The 14,127-nt window shown below is 32.1% G+C and overlaps 1 protein-coding gene across 4 annotated transcripts in view; it reads left to right on the forward strand.

Annotated features, from left to right (window-relative positions):
• The window catches only part of CNKSR2 (connector enhancer of kinase suppressor of Ras 2), a 301,223-nt gene that overhangs the window by 179,737 nt on the left and 107,359 nt on the right, over nt 1–14,127 (forward strand). For all 4 annotated transcript variants that reach the window (XM_049643574.1, XM_049643575.1, XM_049643576.1 and 1 more), the window contains 2 exons: nt 8,205–8,338; nt 13,213–13,424. In XM_049643574.1, coding sequence (XP_049499531.1) covers nt 8,205–8,338; nt 13,213–13,424 — 346 coding nt within the window. The remainder of the gene's footprint in view (nt 1–8,204; nt 8,339–13,212; nt 13,425–14,127) is intronic.

The following is a 14,127-nucleotide window of genomic DNA, read 5'->3' on the forward strand; positions in this document are numbered from 1 at the left end:
ATTCAGTGCTGGAGAACAAAGACTTTAATTTTTTAAATTATCTCACATCATTTTAAAATTATAATTATAATGGGTTATTAGCACACTGTTTCTAGGTCCATTCCTAATTGCCAAGAAATATGCCTCACCAGATCACTAATTATATTTATTCCTCATTGTCTGTTCAGTTACTCTCAGTATAAATTTACTGTTTCAGATTGCTGAAGTCAGAAAAAAAGAAAATCAGCATTTCCATAAATGCTTATATGTATCAACATTTTTGTAAATTTGTTATTTCAGCTGAACTTAGTTCAACTGAAATGTATTGTCAAAGCTCAACTCCTTAACGATAAACAATGCTGTTGGGAAAGTGGGGGATTTACTTTCTCTTTCCTTACAAATTGCTTCAGTGGTTGACCTTTTACAGAGCAGAAGGAAGAGTATTAGTTTTAAATACTTCGTAGTAGTGGTAACACAACATCTTGGTGTTAAAGAGCAATAGATAAGTCCTCTAGCATACTCTACCACCACCACCACCAAATATCCCTGAAATTTTGAAGACCTGAAATTGTACCAATACAGAGTTGTTTCTTGATCGTACAGCTTTGGCCTACTCTAAAATACTAAGACACTGGAAGCATAATGGGACCTATCTGGTCAGAATTTTTAAACTGTAGATTAACCAAAGATGGACAAAACCGGATGGTACCAGAATCTGTAGATTAAAAGTAGACTGCCTCCAGAGGAGGAAACGTCAAAGAAATCATGAGATAAGAAGGTCTTACAGGCAGTTTGTGATTCCTTTGTGACTTTGCCTGAGGCCACATATTTTTTCCTAGTGGCTGAGAAAGGACCTGAGGTGAAATAAAATGCTTAATGTAGGAATAACCCTCTATGCAGACATAAGTACCAGTCTTACTGTATTCTTGCTTCTGGTATGTGTACAAATACGTTGGTACTAAAATGCCCATTAACTCACTTAAGTATAAATCTTCAGTGTTCACACCTGAAGAATTGGACCTTAGGTTATTTCTTTTTTCATTGGGCATACTAACATTCTACTAAGAATTATTTAGATATTACAAAAAGAAATAATTTATGTAATTTGTTTAATTTGATATGTCTATTTCAACTTTTTCTTCTCTACCAGGCTTACCTACTAGCATTTTCAAATAAAATATGGCAAAACTTATGTAGTGTGGAAATAGACACTAATACATGTACCTTAAAAAAGAACAACTTTATTGTAATGTAAGGAATAATTATTTTTTAAACTAACAAGGAAATAATTTGTACCTACACAAAATTTAACCTTATCTACCCTAAGGTAGAAGATTGTTATGGAATACTACATTTTAATGAAAGAAGTTTTATTCCTAAAAAATATTTTGAAAGGATAGTAACATCTATTAATAATCAACTGCAATGATGAATTTAGATTTGGATTTTCTTTTGAAAATTATTTATGAAATAATAGCAAAATAAACAAATAAAAATAAACAAAAGCATACAACTAAACTTCATGCTCACAGAGCAATTTCATGAGTACATTTCATGAAATTTGGCAGCTCTTTTAAAATTCCTGATTTGTCAAACATTTTACAATGGAATTGAAAGACTTAAAGATACCTTAGTCAAATACTATGAACAGATTTAATCTGGAGTTGAATTCTGTTGTCATCTGCACCCATTTATAAATAGTAGAGATGTTTTACCTGAGATAAAATCTTTTATTCTATGAGAGCAAATGAGGGATTCCCTGCTTTCCAATAACTTGTTTTTAAAAACATGTTCTTAGTAGCACTTCTCATGTCCTGGATTTTGGTGAGCTTGGTGATTGCTTATGGTCAAGTTCTTAACAATTTAATGAAAAAAAAAAATCCCAGGGAACTCTGGATAAATCTCAAGGTATATTTTTGGTGTTTGTGGTTTCACGTTAGTGTGCATAGGTCACAAGCATGTGTAGGTGGTGTCATTTTCTTCTTAAAAGAAATGCATGGGAGAATTAGCTGGACACTACCAAGAATGTTGATTGAAATCATCACTGAGAATCAGCATTTTTAAAACCATTAAAGAACCCAGCTTTTTTGGTAGGAATGCATCTCAAATGATCACTATAATTAGTGTTGGAATTCAACATACTGATAAAGGTTTCATTAAACACATTTTTATAAGAAATAATATCAAGCTGTATTATTAGAAGTATGTTCCTAAACTGCATTCTTATCCATAAATCTCATATATCCATGTGGTAGTTTTCTTGTGTGGTTTTGTGCTTTTCATTTAAAATTTTATTGCTTAGCATTACCTTGATGCCATTTTTACAGGATATTTAACTTTGAGCAGAAAAAGAAATGGAAAGCAAATAGTCATAACAGTCGATTTTGTCTATCAACTGGTGTAACACCTGAAGAACACTTAATTGATTGTGTTACATTTCAAATACCTACAGATATGAATAGTTAAACTCATTCTGTAAAAACTGAAACATGAGAAATAATAAAATTTATTTTAATATCAAAGTTATGGGTCAGGGTGACTGAAAAATCCATTACTAACAAAATTTATGTTTCTGAGAGTTTTGTTTTAAAAGCATGTTTTGAAGAGGAAGATAACCAATATTAGGTATGACACTAAAGAAGAAAATAAATCTTAACTGAAAATGTAATTGTGTTGACTGAGAGGCAGAAACAATTATATGTTTTACATGCTCAAATTAGTAAATAGCTGCAAGCAATTGTCACATCAAATTTTTGGTCAGCAGTGTTTAAGCAAATTAATTAAAGTATCTAAATGACATTTGTGTTTTTCAGCCAAATGGTTTCAAGTGTTACACTGACTACAAATGATCACCTAAAATGCAAAAATTATTTTTTATTTTCTTTATTCTTTACTTAATATTCTAAAAATGATGTTTACTGTATTTTGAAAAAATTGGAAGTCCAGTTTTAATGTTGCAGTATTAACTATGCCAATAAGTCTGGACAGCATAAGAGTAAATACAGTCGTAGTAGTCTCAGTACAATGTGCAAAATATGATGACTCAGTGGATAAAGCCATTTTGTAGTGTGACTGTGAAGTCTATATTTCTTGTATATCTTGTATTTTTAAACCTATACAGATATGGTTTCCTGATCACATTAATGGTCAGGAAAAAATGTTTGTTTTTTTGGTGGTCTTATAGGAAAGGAAAGATTGCATGCTTATAAAAGAAGACTCAAATCTTTTGTATTTATGAATTTAGATCCTAGAAAAAACTGTGAAAACACAGAGTGGGAGAATTTAAATACATGCATTTCCTTTGCTTAGACTTCCTTCAGATAAGTTACTACTTAAAAAAATTTTCCCAGGGAAAAGTATGCCCCAAATTTTCCAAATTATATCTAACATTTTTTATATGGTCAAGAAACATGTATGCATTGTCTTGCCTCCCAAAATCCAGCATACATTTTCTCTGGAGTGTTTAGATGATTAAGAACAGAGTTGCTAACATAAAACAATATTCTGGTACTTATGTTGGTAATTATAATAAAAATGTGTTTGAACTGAGTAAGGACTTGTGTGAATGTTCTGTGCTAGAATAATGGGGTATTGTTATCCCTCTGAGTCTGTGCTTATTCCCAAGAGTGAATAAAATAAATGGCCAGGTTTTATACTTGATGTAATCATGCATATTTCAATGGGTATGTTCCCCCTGAAAGGCAAAGCAAGCTCTTTGTGATCTTTGCAGTAGTGAATTTTAGAAGTAACCACATAATGTGTAACACACTGTTTTAATCTTTAATGCTGGGGCTGTCTTTATGTCACTGGTATCATTCAAGACTTTCTATAGCTCTATGAAAGCCAGGTCACTTACCAGACAGAAGGACAAGTAAATTAAGATAAGCTTGCCACAAGTTGTTAAAATGAAAAATGTTTCAAGTAAAACCTCAATGTAAAATGTAGTTTAAGTATGGAAGTTCTTTTCTCATAATCTTTAAGACCGTAGGGGTTTCAGAGGTATACCTTCCAGATGTGCTCACTTACCTTACACGTGTTAGAATTGGGGACACAAGGGAAAGACCTGAGCCATCAGAGGATTTAAAATGAGATCTCAGTGATCCCTTACAAAGGCTGAAAACTTTATTTTACATTAATCACAATCTTTCATATGCTTTTTAAACTGAATGAGTAGGGTATTATTACTAAAGTCATCACACATGATTCAGAGGAAGATTTGTGCCGTACCATATTGTAGGATACAATTTGAAAGTATTTTATGTAGTTCAAACTGACAATATGAAAAAATGTATGTATGTCTTACCTAGTAGATTTCTAGTAGTAGTCCTGTTGATGTAGCAAGTTATCAGTAATTGACTTAAGTTTATCAATGTATATTTAAAGAGATGCATATGATCATTTTATTTAGAACCTGGATATTTTAAGAGATGCATGCCTGTGCCCCCACATATCTATCAGAGTTGTTTTAGCAGAGTAATGACGTACATGCAAATGCCTCTTCCCTTCTGGAGCCTCACTGGATCTGTGAAAGGAGAGCTTTAGGTCAGTAGGACCATTTACATATGAAAACTAAATATTTTGGCAAGGCTCTTCCAGGAAATAAACCTGTTTGCATAGAATCCAAAATGGATCCATATCATACTTGATTACATACTGTAGTTGACCAAGTTATACAGAAGCTTCATGCTTACTTGAGTAACAAGATGCAGACTTAAAATAACCTTGTATTTAAATGATGATAATTCTTAATTCTCTTTCCGTATTTTGCCAATATAGATAAAGTAGCAAAGTAGCAAAATGGTAAGATAAAAAATATTACCCTTTATTTCTACTTTTTGCCTTAAATTGGAAATTCTTCTTAGTGCAGTGGTAACTACTCTTCTTTTACAATGTTATGAACAAATTATTGAAAGGAAATTTTGTCAAGATGGGAGAAGCTATCTTTCTGCATTTTCATGCTAACATATTTGGATATTTTTCCTGAAACTAATAAATATGTATATTAAAATTTGAATTGGATGCCGAGAGAAGTCCTTTTTTGATCTGAGGGAAGCTGTATTTGTCACTTTTTGGGTATTTTCACACACTTAAATTGTTATTGGTGGTGGTTGTAATTTTAATGCCACTTGTTACAACTAGGAATTTCTTGCTGGTGATTTCAGCTAATAGCATCATTTATTCTGCGCTTGGTTTAGTCAAATTTTGCCTATCTTTCTAATGCTCTTTAATGCATTTTTTTCATTCTTTTAGTCATTTAATTTTGTATTCTTTCAGTTCTTGTTCAAAGGTAGAAAATTTTTAAGAGATTATAATTTTAAATTATCACAAAGACGTCCTCTTCGGTTAAGTAGCTATTGCCATTTTCCCATGAAGTTTCTATTTTACCATGCTTTATTTTCTCACTGCTTAATGTGTATTTTTAAAATAAGATTCTCAAAAACAATGTTTACTTTTTTAGTGTGGATTAGCTTGACAGAAGTAATACAATGAATAGACAAAAATATGCCAAATATATTTAATCTTTACTGTGTGTTTCATTTGGTACAAAGCATTCTGATTATCCAGATGATATCTGCATGATAAACCATTTGAAATGTTTTCTATGATTTATCAGTTAATACAATAACTAGCCAATTGAATTGAACAATAGGATTAACTAATTTCCATTTTCTTTGAAAGAATAAGTTGTGTTTTTTTAACCAATTCAATTTATTGAACCAGCTGGCACAATCAAACCTGTTATCCATTTAAACTTATTTAAGAGTCTTTCTTCTGTGTATTTGCTAATTTAGCTAATCATGCTAACTGATGATATTAATAGCGACTCCTTCCTGAAAATAGAAACCTAGACAAAATAGCAATTTGAAGGAAGCTGACAAGGCTAATATTTAAGTTTACTGGAAGGGGAAAGGCACAAGTACCCTAAATAATCCTGGTAATAATTTGAATAGAATCCTAGTAGTAGTCTAGGCAAAATAAAATATTCTGTTCATATTTACCTCACACTTCACGGCTATTTAAAATATACTTGTAACCACTATTGTTTCTCCTTTGTTCCTTCCATTTTTCCTTTCTTCCTCTTTGTTTGGGGAAGGCAGAGATAGGTACTAACCAAGAAAGATTATCTTTAGTTCTATTGATGGTAAAATAAAAGGAGAGAGAGAAGTCTTCAGAATAGAAATAGTGACCTTAAAACAAAAGAAAAAGAATAAAAATTTGTTAGATTATTTTTTGTTTGTGTTTTTAGAACTTGTTTTTAATTTCACTTGCAGTATTAGAATATTTTAAAATAAAAGATACTAGAGCATTTAAAAAGCATACTGAATATACGTTTTTCTCTCACAGTACATCTGTTAGACAGTTTTGGAAAGTAATGCACTGAATAATGGGTTTTTCTTTATATTTCTATAATATGAAATTTAGTCAGACTTTTTTTATGTCATCTGTATTTAATACCAAGATGTCCTGACGAAAAGCAATTATAGTCATATCACAGTGACTATATATATAGTGTGTCTAAAGACTTATCTAAAGAACCTATCATTAATTCAAAGATCTATTGTAGAGGTATCACTAGAAACAATACAATTCTTCATTTTCTCAGGCTTCATGGTGTTCATCCATACAAATGATTCTTGATTGCCTATATAATCTAATAATTTCCCACTGCCAAGATTTTTTTTCTAAAAGACACATATAATTTAAGTGGACACTATTTCAAAATCAGCATAGTTAAACATAAGTCTACTGCATACTTTCAAAACATTTCAAAATTCCTTAACATGTAAAATATCTGACTTTTTTTACATCATAGAAGATAGAATATTGTAGAGTCCCCAAATAAGTTATCAATTTTTTTCCCTTCTCTCTCTCTTTAATTTCTATTTCACATAGATTAAAACTTAACCATCATTTTGGCAGGATGTGTGATTTCAACCTGTTAAGGTGAGCTGTGTAATAAGGAAAGTCAAAAACTGTGAACTGAATCATAAACTATGTAGCCTTCCCCAGTGGCCTACATTGTACATTGTATTTATGCTTGGTTTTTTGAACATTTTGCTTATCTGTACAAAAGCATTGTCACAATATTAAATAGTTGTAATATGCCATTTTGTCCAACAATACATGTTAAAGTAATAGAACTGCGGGTCTATATAGATTTGCTAAAAGTGTTTTCATATTGGCTAAAATGGCAACATCTTGTCATGTGAAGATACAGTTCATTTTGTGATCATTACGTTTGTGTTTGCAATTGCACCAAAATTCTTATTTTTACTGTTATTGTATACATAGATAATCAGTAAGATCTGTAAGATAAACATGAAAATTTGTGAATTTTAGTCTCACTTTAGAATAATTTTTTGATCCACAAGATCATTTGCAAATGCTGTGAAGCTTAGAATTGGAAGTGGTCTTAAATTAATGCATCCTGATGTATCACTTTATTCAGTATACATGATATCTTAATTTTTAAAAGTATTTAATACTTAAGCAGGCATGAAAATGGAATCTATAGATCTGTATCTAAACATTATTTAAACAGTGACAAATGTGTGTACCTCTGAAGGATGAAACGATTGTGTTCCACTAGTCACCATACTTTTGAAGATGTACCATAAATGACCTTGAGAGGACAGTTCATTGTGTTTATATTTAAAAAAACAAAATACAAAAAAAGAAAGTATTTTCTTGTATTGGCCTTTCATCCTCCATTTTTGTAACCTTTTCTGAGAATGTGTGACATTCTGCTAACTAAAGAGTATGGTGTATCTTTTTGGGGAAAAAAATGAAATATCTTTCTTGTATATCAGTCAGGATGTGAGTGAGTTAATTCTTTTGAAAGTTCCTCTTTATTATCTTTCTTTCAAAGGTGGGATTCCAACAAAGCAAATTTGATTTAATAAGTTTCTGACTGTAAAACAAATCTTACCATTATGAAACCCTGCATGGTGCTTTTACCTTATAAATACCTTTTACGTTGTTATGCCATAGAATAAGGTGAGTTGAGAACTAAGCGAAGCCTCTAAAATAATAAATTACTTGTTTTTGGACATTCAGAGGAATATCGATGTGCTAAATAACGTGCTTCTTGATTTCAGCCAAGTTCAGAAACTTTGCAGAAATAGATAATTTTAAAATGATAACTATATGTCGTTGTTGTTGTTGTTGTTGTTGTTTTGTGTGTTGTTTGTGTGTGTATGTATTTTCTTTTTCATTTTAACCAGCCTCTTATACCTAGAAGTCCCACAAGCAGCGTTGCCACGCCTTCCAGCACCATCAGTACACCAACTAAAAGAGACAGTTCTGCTCTCCAGGATCTCTACATCCCCCCTCCTCCTGCAGAACCATATATTCCCAGGTACAGTACCAACCATCATGTTGCTGTGGGCAACTTCTATACAGAGACTAACCTAACCGTATGTAAACTGTGAAGTAAATTCTCAGGGAACACCTTGAATATTTTCTTAGATAGGAATTCTGAACACATTCTGGAAAATTGTTGCATTGTAGAGAATGCATTTTGGTTAATAATAATAATAACAATAACTAATCTGTATTAAACACTATGCATTAAATATCTCATAAACATGTCATATGATAGAAAACAATAGGAAAGTAATGTTAAATAACAATTAGGATTATTTTAATAAGGAAGGAATAAGCGAGGGTCTTTAGCTAAGAAGCCCCAGGAAATCTCAAGTTATTTTGAAGCATTTCATACATTTTTTTTTCTAAAAGAGAAAGTTACAGATAACTTTTATGCCCTCTTAAATGTATGCAGTGAGGGAACTTTTGGTGGGGGGAAATAGATGATGAGAAGGGAGAATATTGTTTCCCCTAATACTTATGTATCTACAGTTTCTACCTGATCAGTTCATTAATGTTTCTGTCAGGAAGTAGAGACAATTTGCAAGAGAATGAGTTGCCTTTAAAGTCTGTTTTCTAGGGGCGCCTGGGTGGCGCAGTCGGTTAAGCGTCCGACTTCAGCCAGGTCACGATCTCGCGGTCCGTGAGTTCGAGCCCCGCGTCAGGCTCTGGGCTGATGGCTCGGAGCCTGGAGCCTGCTTCCGATTCTGTGTCTCCCTCTCTCTCTGCCCCTCCCCCGTTCATGCTCTGTCTCTCTCTGTCCCAAAAATAAATTAAAAACGTTGAAAAAAAAATTTAAAAAAAAAAAGTCTGTTTTCTAGATTTCTTGAGGCTATATCTCCATTTCATTTCCAGATTTCTATTTGAAATTCCTGGCGGGTGTGAAAGAATACAACTTTGTGCCATAATGCATTCTGTCCAAAAGCGTTCTGATACCCAGCCTCATGGAATACAAAAATTATGGAAAGAGACCCGCACTAAATGGGGATAATTAGTACCAATCACAAAGAATTTGGTTCCATTTTTAAATTAGTTGTGCAGTCAGTCAAAAACAGTAGATTAAGGTCTCTTATTTTCAAGCCACACTTAATATTAAATTTCTTCAGTATATAAAAGAACTGAAATCCCTTGTGTTAATTAATTTTCATCATTCTTTAGGGCACCTAATGTTTCATTCTCTAAGATATGATGGCACTGACATTTTATGATTTAAATGCTACATGACAACATGGTGTGTCTGCAAATACTATATCGTCTGGTAATAAAACTGTAGTCCATTTTATAAACATTTTAGTTTTTAATTTTGAGAATTAAATGTAGCTGTGGGAACATGGTTTATGAGAAGATTTAACTTACTGAGCTGTCATTTCACAAATCTTTCAAGTATATAATTTATAGTCCTATGTTAAATTTATAATCAGATGTACAGATTCATTTGATATCCTAGTCAAACACAAGTTGCATTTTAATTGTATTAAGATAGTGTCAGACTTTCTGAATATTCTTGCATGAGGAGCAATAAAAATATGTGTTTTGAATAGTGACTTTTTTGGTTTGTTTTCATTTTAATTGGAAAAACTTTTAATTTCAGTGCAAATGATTATTTAAGAGACCTTATTCCAAGGGCTACATGTACAGATAAACATCAGAAAATTATTTTTATCAAATCTCTGCAGTTTTTTCATGCTTTTTCCTTTTATCTTGAGTAGGGAGGAACTTATGATAAAGAAAATATTTCCTAGACGTAAAATATTTAAAATACGCTTCAGAAGACAAGAATAAAGTAATTGGGTTCTGTCCTCTCAGTGTGGTGGCCTTATGATTACGGCAATGTATTGAGACCAATGAAAAGTTTGAACATGCTATTTAAAAATACTTGAAAATATAAGAAGTTCAAGTATCAACATGGTGGTATTTGTTTTATCAGTATTGCTTCATATTTTTCAGGAAAATTCATAATTAGAGGTGTTATCTCACTTTAATTGATTCTTAGTCTAGTGTATAATTTAATGGAATAGTCTATATTTTGAGTCAAATTATTAGTTATCCAAGTTACACAATAGTTTGATATAGCACAGACAGAACAATGCATGCATCAGAGTCCCTTTTTACACCAGCCTGTATAAATTATCTGCATTTTCTGGTTTGACTTGAAGTTATGGCCATAAAACTGTTGCAGTTGTCATTCTTTCCATAGATACAGCCGCAGAACTTTTGTCCCATTTTCTCATTTTGATGTTTAATGTGGTTCACCTAATGTAACTCATCTGAACATTCGTTTCTTCATATAGTAAAAAATTTTGTTTATGTAGGATAGGCATTTTAGTGTTAATTTAATTGTAAATAATAAAAGCTTTCTCATCTTAAAACCAAAAAATACATAAAAATGTCAGGGCCAGCTGTCAAGTTACATAGAATGTTTTTCATGTAATTACCATTCTTTAAACACATTTATTCCAGAAGAAGTACCTTTTTCTCTGAAAGACACTCATGTATGTAGAGTGAGTGAAAATTCATCAGTTTTTTATTATATGTCTTGTGACTATATGCAGTTTCATTATCATAGTATATACTGCATTACATACTTAACCAAATTTCTTTTTCTATGATAAAAATCAAGAATTTGTAGGTCTTTGCACAACTCTGAAGTTTAAGCACTAATTTCTCTCATTAATTTTACTCTGAGCCATTAAATGTAAAGAAAGTCCACTAAAGGAGTGTTCTGACTTTTCACCCATTTCCTTAAATCCTTTTCAGAGTAAAAGCGTAGATTTATTACATACATAACATTAAGAAAAGTTTTCCTTCAATCTGTACAGCAGAACGAATTAATACATTGAGTTATTCAGGGCCTCACAATGTAAGTACATACATACAAGCACACATACAGAGATACACACACAAATGGGCACATACTTTATATACGCAATGCATGTATTACTTCATTCTACTGCAAAAATTGTTTTTGGTGCGTACATTTCTTAACTCAGCTTTATTTGTATTTGTTTCATATATATGTGCTTCATAAATCTTCCTTGTTGGTATGAGTCCCTCCTTTCATATCATTACAGAGTAAGTAATACCAGCCCTTCCAATTTTCTGCCACAGGAATATCCATATAAATAGATCATGGTGAGTTAACTAGGGCTGAATCACCTTCTGATCTCAGCTGCATTAACATTCACATCACAGGCCTGATAGAAATGTCTGCCCATTTATAGATAGGCAAAACCTTAATCCAGTGCCACGAGTTCGTTAGGGCTATTTTCAAGCTAATTGCAGTGTCAATAAAATTCTCCCTGCATTTTTTTAATATGCTTTCTTCATGTTGCCTAAGACCTAGCTATCCAGTTACAACTTAGCAATAAGCAATACTTTTATTTTTAAAAGTAGAAGAGTGAATCAGCAATGTAAATGACATTCGCAACTTCAGATGAGTTAAATACATGGGACAGCTTGCTGATTCAGTTAGCCTTGACAATAATATTATTCTACTTTTGATATATTTCAAATACTGGGAATGTAGTTCTCATTTGGAGAGACCTAATCTAGACATTTCCATATACCTACGGAAGTGTACTGTACCATAGTATGAAAGTATGAAAGTATAGTGTTCTTGCTGAAACATAACTCATATTTTTGAATTGACATTAGATTTATAAGCTCATCACCATTTTATAAGACATAGTGTAAATTAAAATTTTGTTCTTTTTATCTTTCTTGTTATAATTTACTTTATTGATTTAAGATTTCAGTCTTGGTACTTAACATAAAATTAAAGTTTTTTATCATTCATGGCACTGTTCAGTGTAGAACTGGAAACAATTAAGAAGTAGTAGGAAATAAAATTAATGACCTTCAAGAGAAGAAAATATTGCATTTACATTCATAGCTGTGTTCTAGAAGACAGGCTTTTCTAACAAAGAGTTCATAGCTAGTCAGTGAAACATCATAAAATAAACAAGGTTCAATTTAGCCCTTCCTAATGGAGTATTTCTACCAAAATACCACTCATAAGGGACCCAATTGCCTGGACTGTGTAATACTGTATGTCAGTAACAGTTTTAGGGATCCCATAAATTATTATATTTTTCTATTTTAGAATACTATAGAAAAAAATCACCTTGCCATCATCTTAAATTCCATATTTTATCAGGTTTATCTACTCTCTCTTCACAAGAAATGTTGCTGATGTGTGATGAAATTTTGATGTATCCATTTAGAATTAGTTCTGTGAATTTATATTTTTACTATTAAATGAGATGCATAGAGTTTAAATACTCTAAGTAATTCTTTTCAGTAAGGTTTATTTTAAATTAATAACAAGCTGTTTGAAATTCTTACAGTATCAGTTTATATCATGTTAATTTGGTTCTTAAGGCTGCAAATATTGTTACAGAGGTGGTAGTTCTTAAACACGTCTTTGTTTTTAAGCAGTGCTAATGTTACTATGAATCAATTAGTTACAGTGGCAGAAGAAAGCTATATCGTTAGCAATGTTTACCTTATACCTACTGTCTTGAGCCCTAAAAGTAATTTATGTGCCAAGATGATTTTCTTTATATGACATAGTACAGTGAAAATGGGCGAGAGCACAAGTTAGAAGATCCATGACCCATGTCTAGCATTGTCCTTTATTAGCTGTGTGACCTTTAGGCAAGTCATTTAACCTCTCTGATCCTCAGCATTTATTTTCTTGCAATATAGCAATAATTAAAAACTGCCCTAGAAGCCTCAAAGAAAGTTTGGAAAGATTAGAGGACACATTGTATGGAAAGGATATGACTACTTTTTTAGACCCTCTCTGCCATTTTACCACCCTAACACTTCCCTACATTCTTCTCCTTTACATTTCCCTATTTTTAGGGATGAAAAAGGAAACCTTCCTTGTGAAGACCTCAGAGGACATATGGTTGGCAAGCCGGTGCATAAGGGATCTGAATCACCAAATTCATTTCTGGATCAGGAATATCGAAAGAGGTTTAATATTGTTGAGGAAGATACTGTCTTATATTGCTATGAATATGAAAAAGGAAGATCCAGTAGTCAAGGAAGACGAGAAAGCACCCCAACTTATGGTAAGAGTTCTTTTCTTACACTGACATAAGAACATATGTCTCATATGAGAACTTCTACTTCTTTTCATAGACTTTTGGGTTATGAAAATTACTTGATTTACTTGATAGCTTTTGAATCTTTATAATTGATCTGTGCCTGTCATGTGCTTCTAATGGAATTACATTGATGTGCTTCTAATGTGCTTCTAATGCAACAATACGAAGCATGACATTAAACAGTATTCTAAAATTTCCAAAGATAGGTAAGAGCAATAAGTAGCATCTTAGCTCTTTAATGATTTATGGAAACCCTTTTGAATCACATGTAATTTTTATCATGTCAGATTTTGCCAAATTGGAATCATTCAAGGATTAATTTTTTTCGATGAATGCTTCCTACTAACATTACTTACATAATAGCTTGCTATGTGTTCTGCACCTGTGAGCACTACTATATTAAAAAGGGGTCATACACTGTCCAGGGCCTGGCCCTTCAAGAGGTGTTTTCAGAATGTGTTGTGTACTCTCTGTTGTGACTGTGGTTGCTTTAGCTCCCTACTTGTAGTGGTGGTTGGGACCTTCCAGGAGGTGTGCTCTGACTTGTTCATTGAAGTAACCCTGGAAAAAATTTTAACATGACTTATATAAAATAAACTCCTTATTCCTCAGGGATTAAAAACTCTTTAGATATACATTCTGGGGAAAATCTCACCTCAATTTTTGT

This window comes from Panthera uncia, chromosome X, assembly GCF_023721935.1.
Source record: "Panthera uncia isolate 11264 chromosome X, Puncia_PCG_1.0, whole genome shotgun sequence".
Lineage (NCBI taxonomy): Eukaryota > Metazoa > Chordata > Mammalia > Carnivora > Felidae > Panthera > Panthera uncia.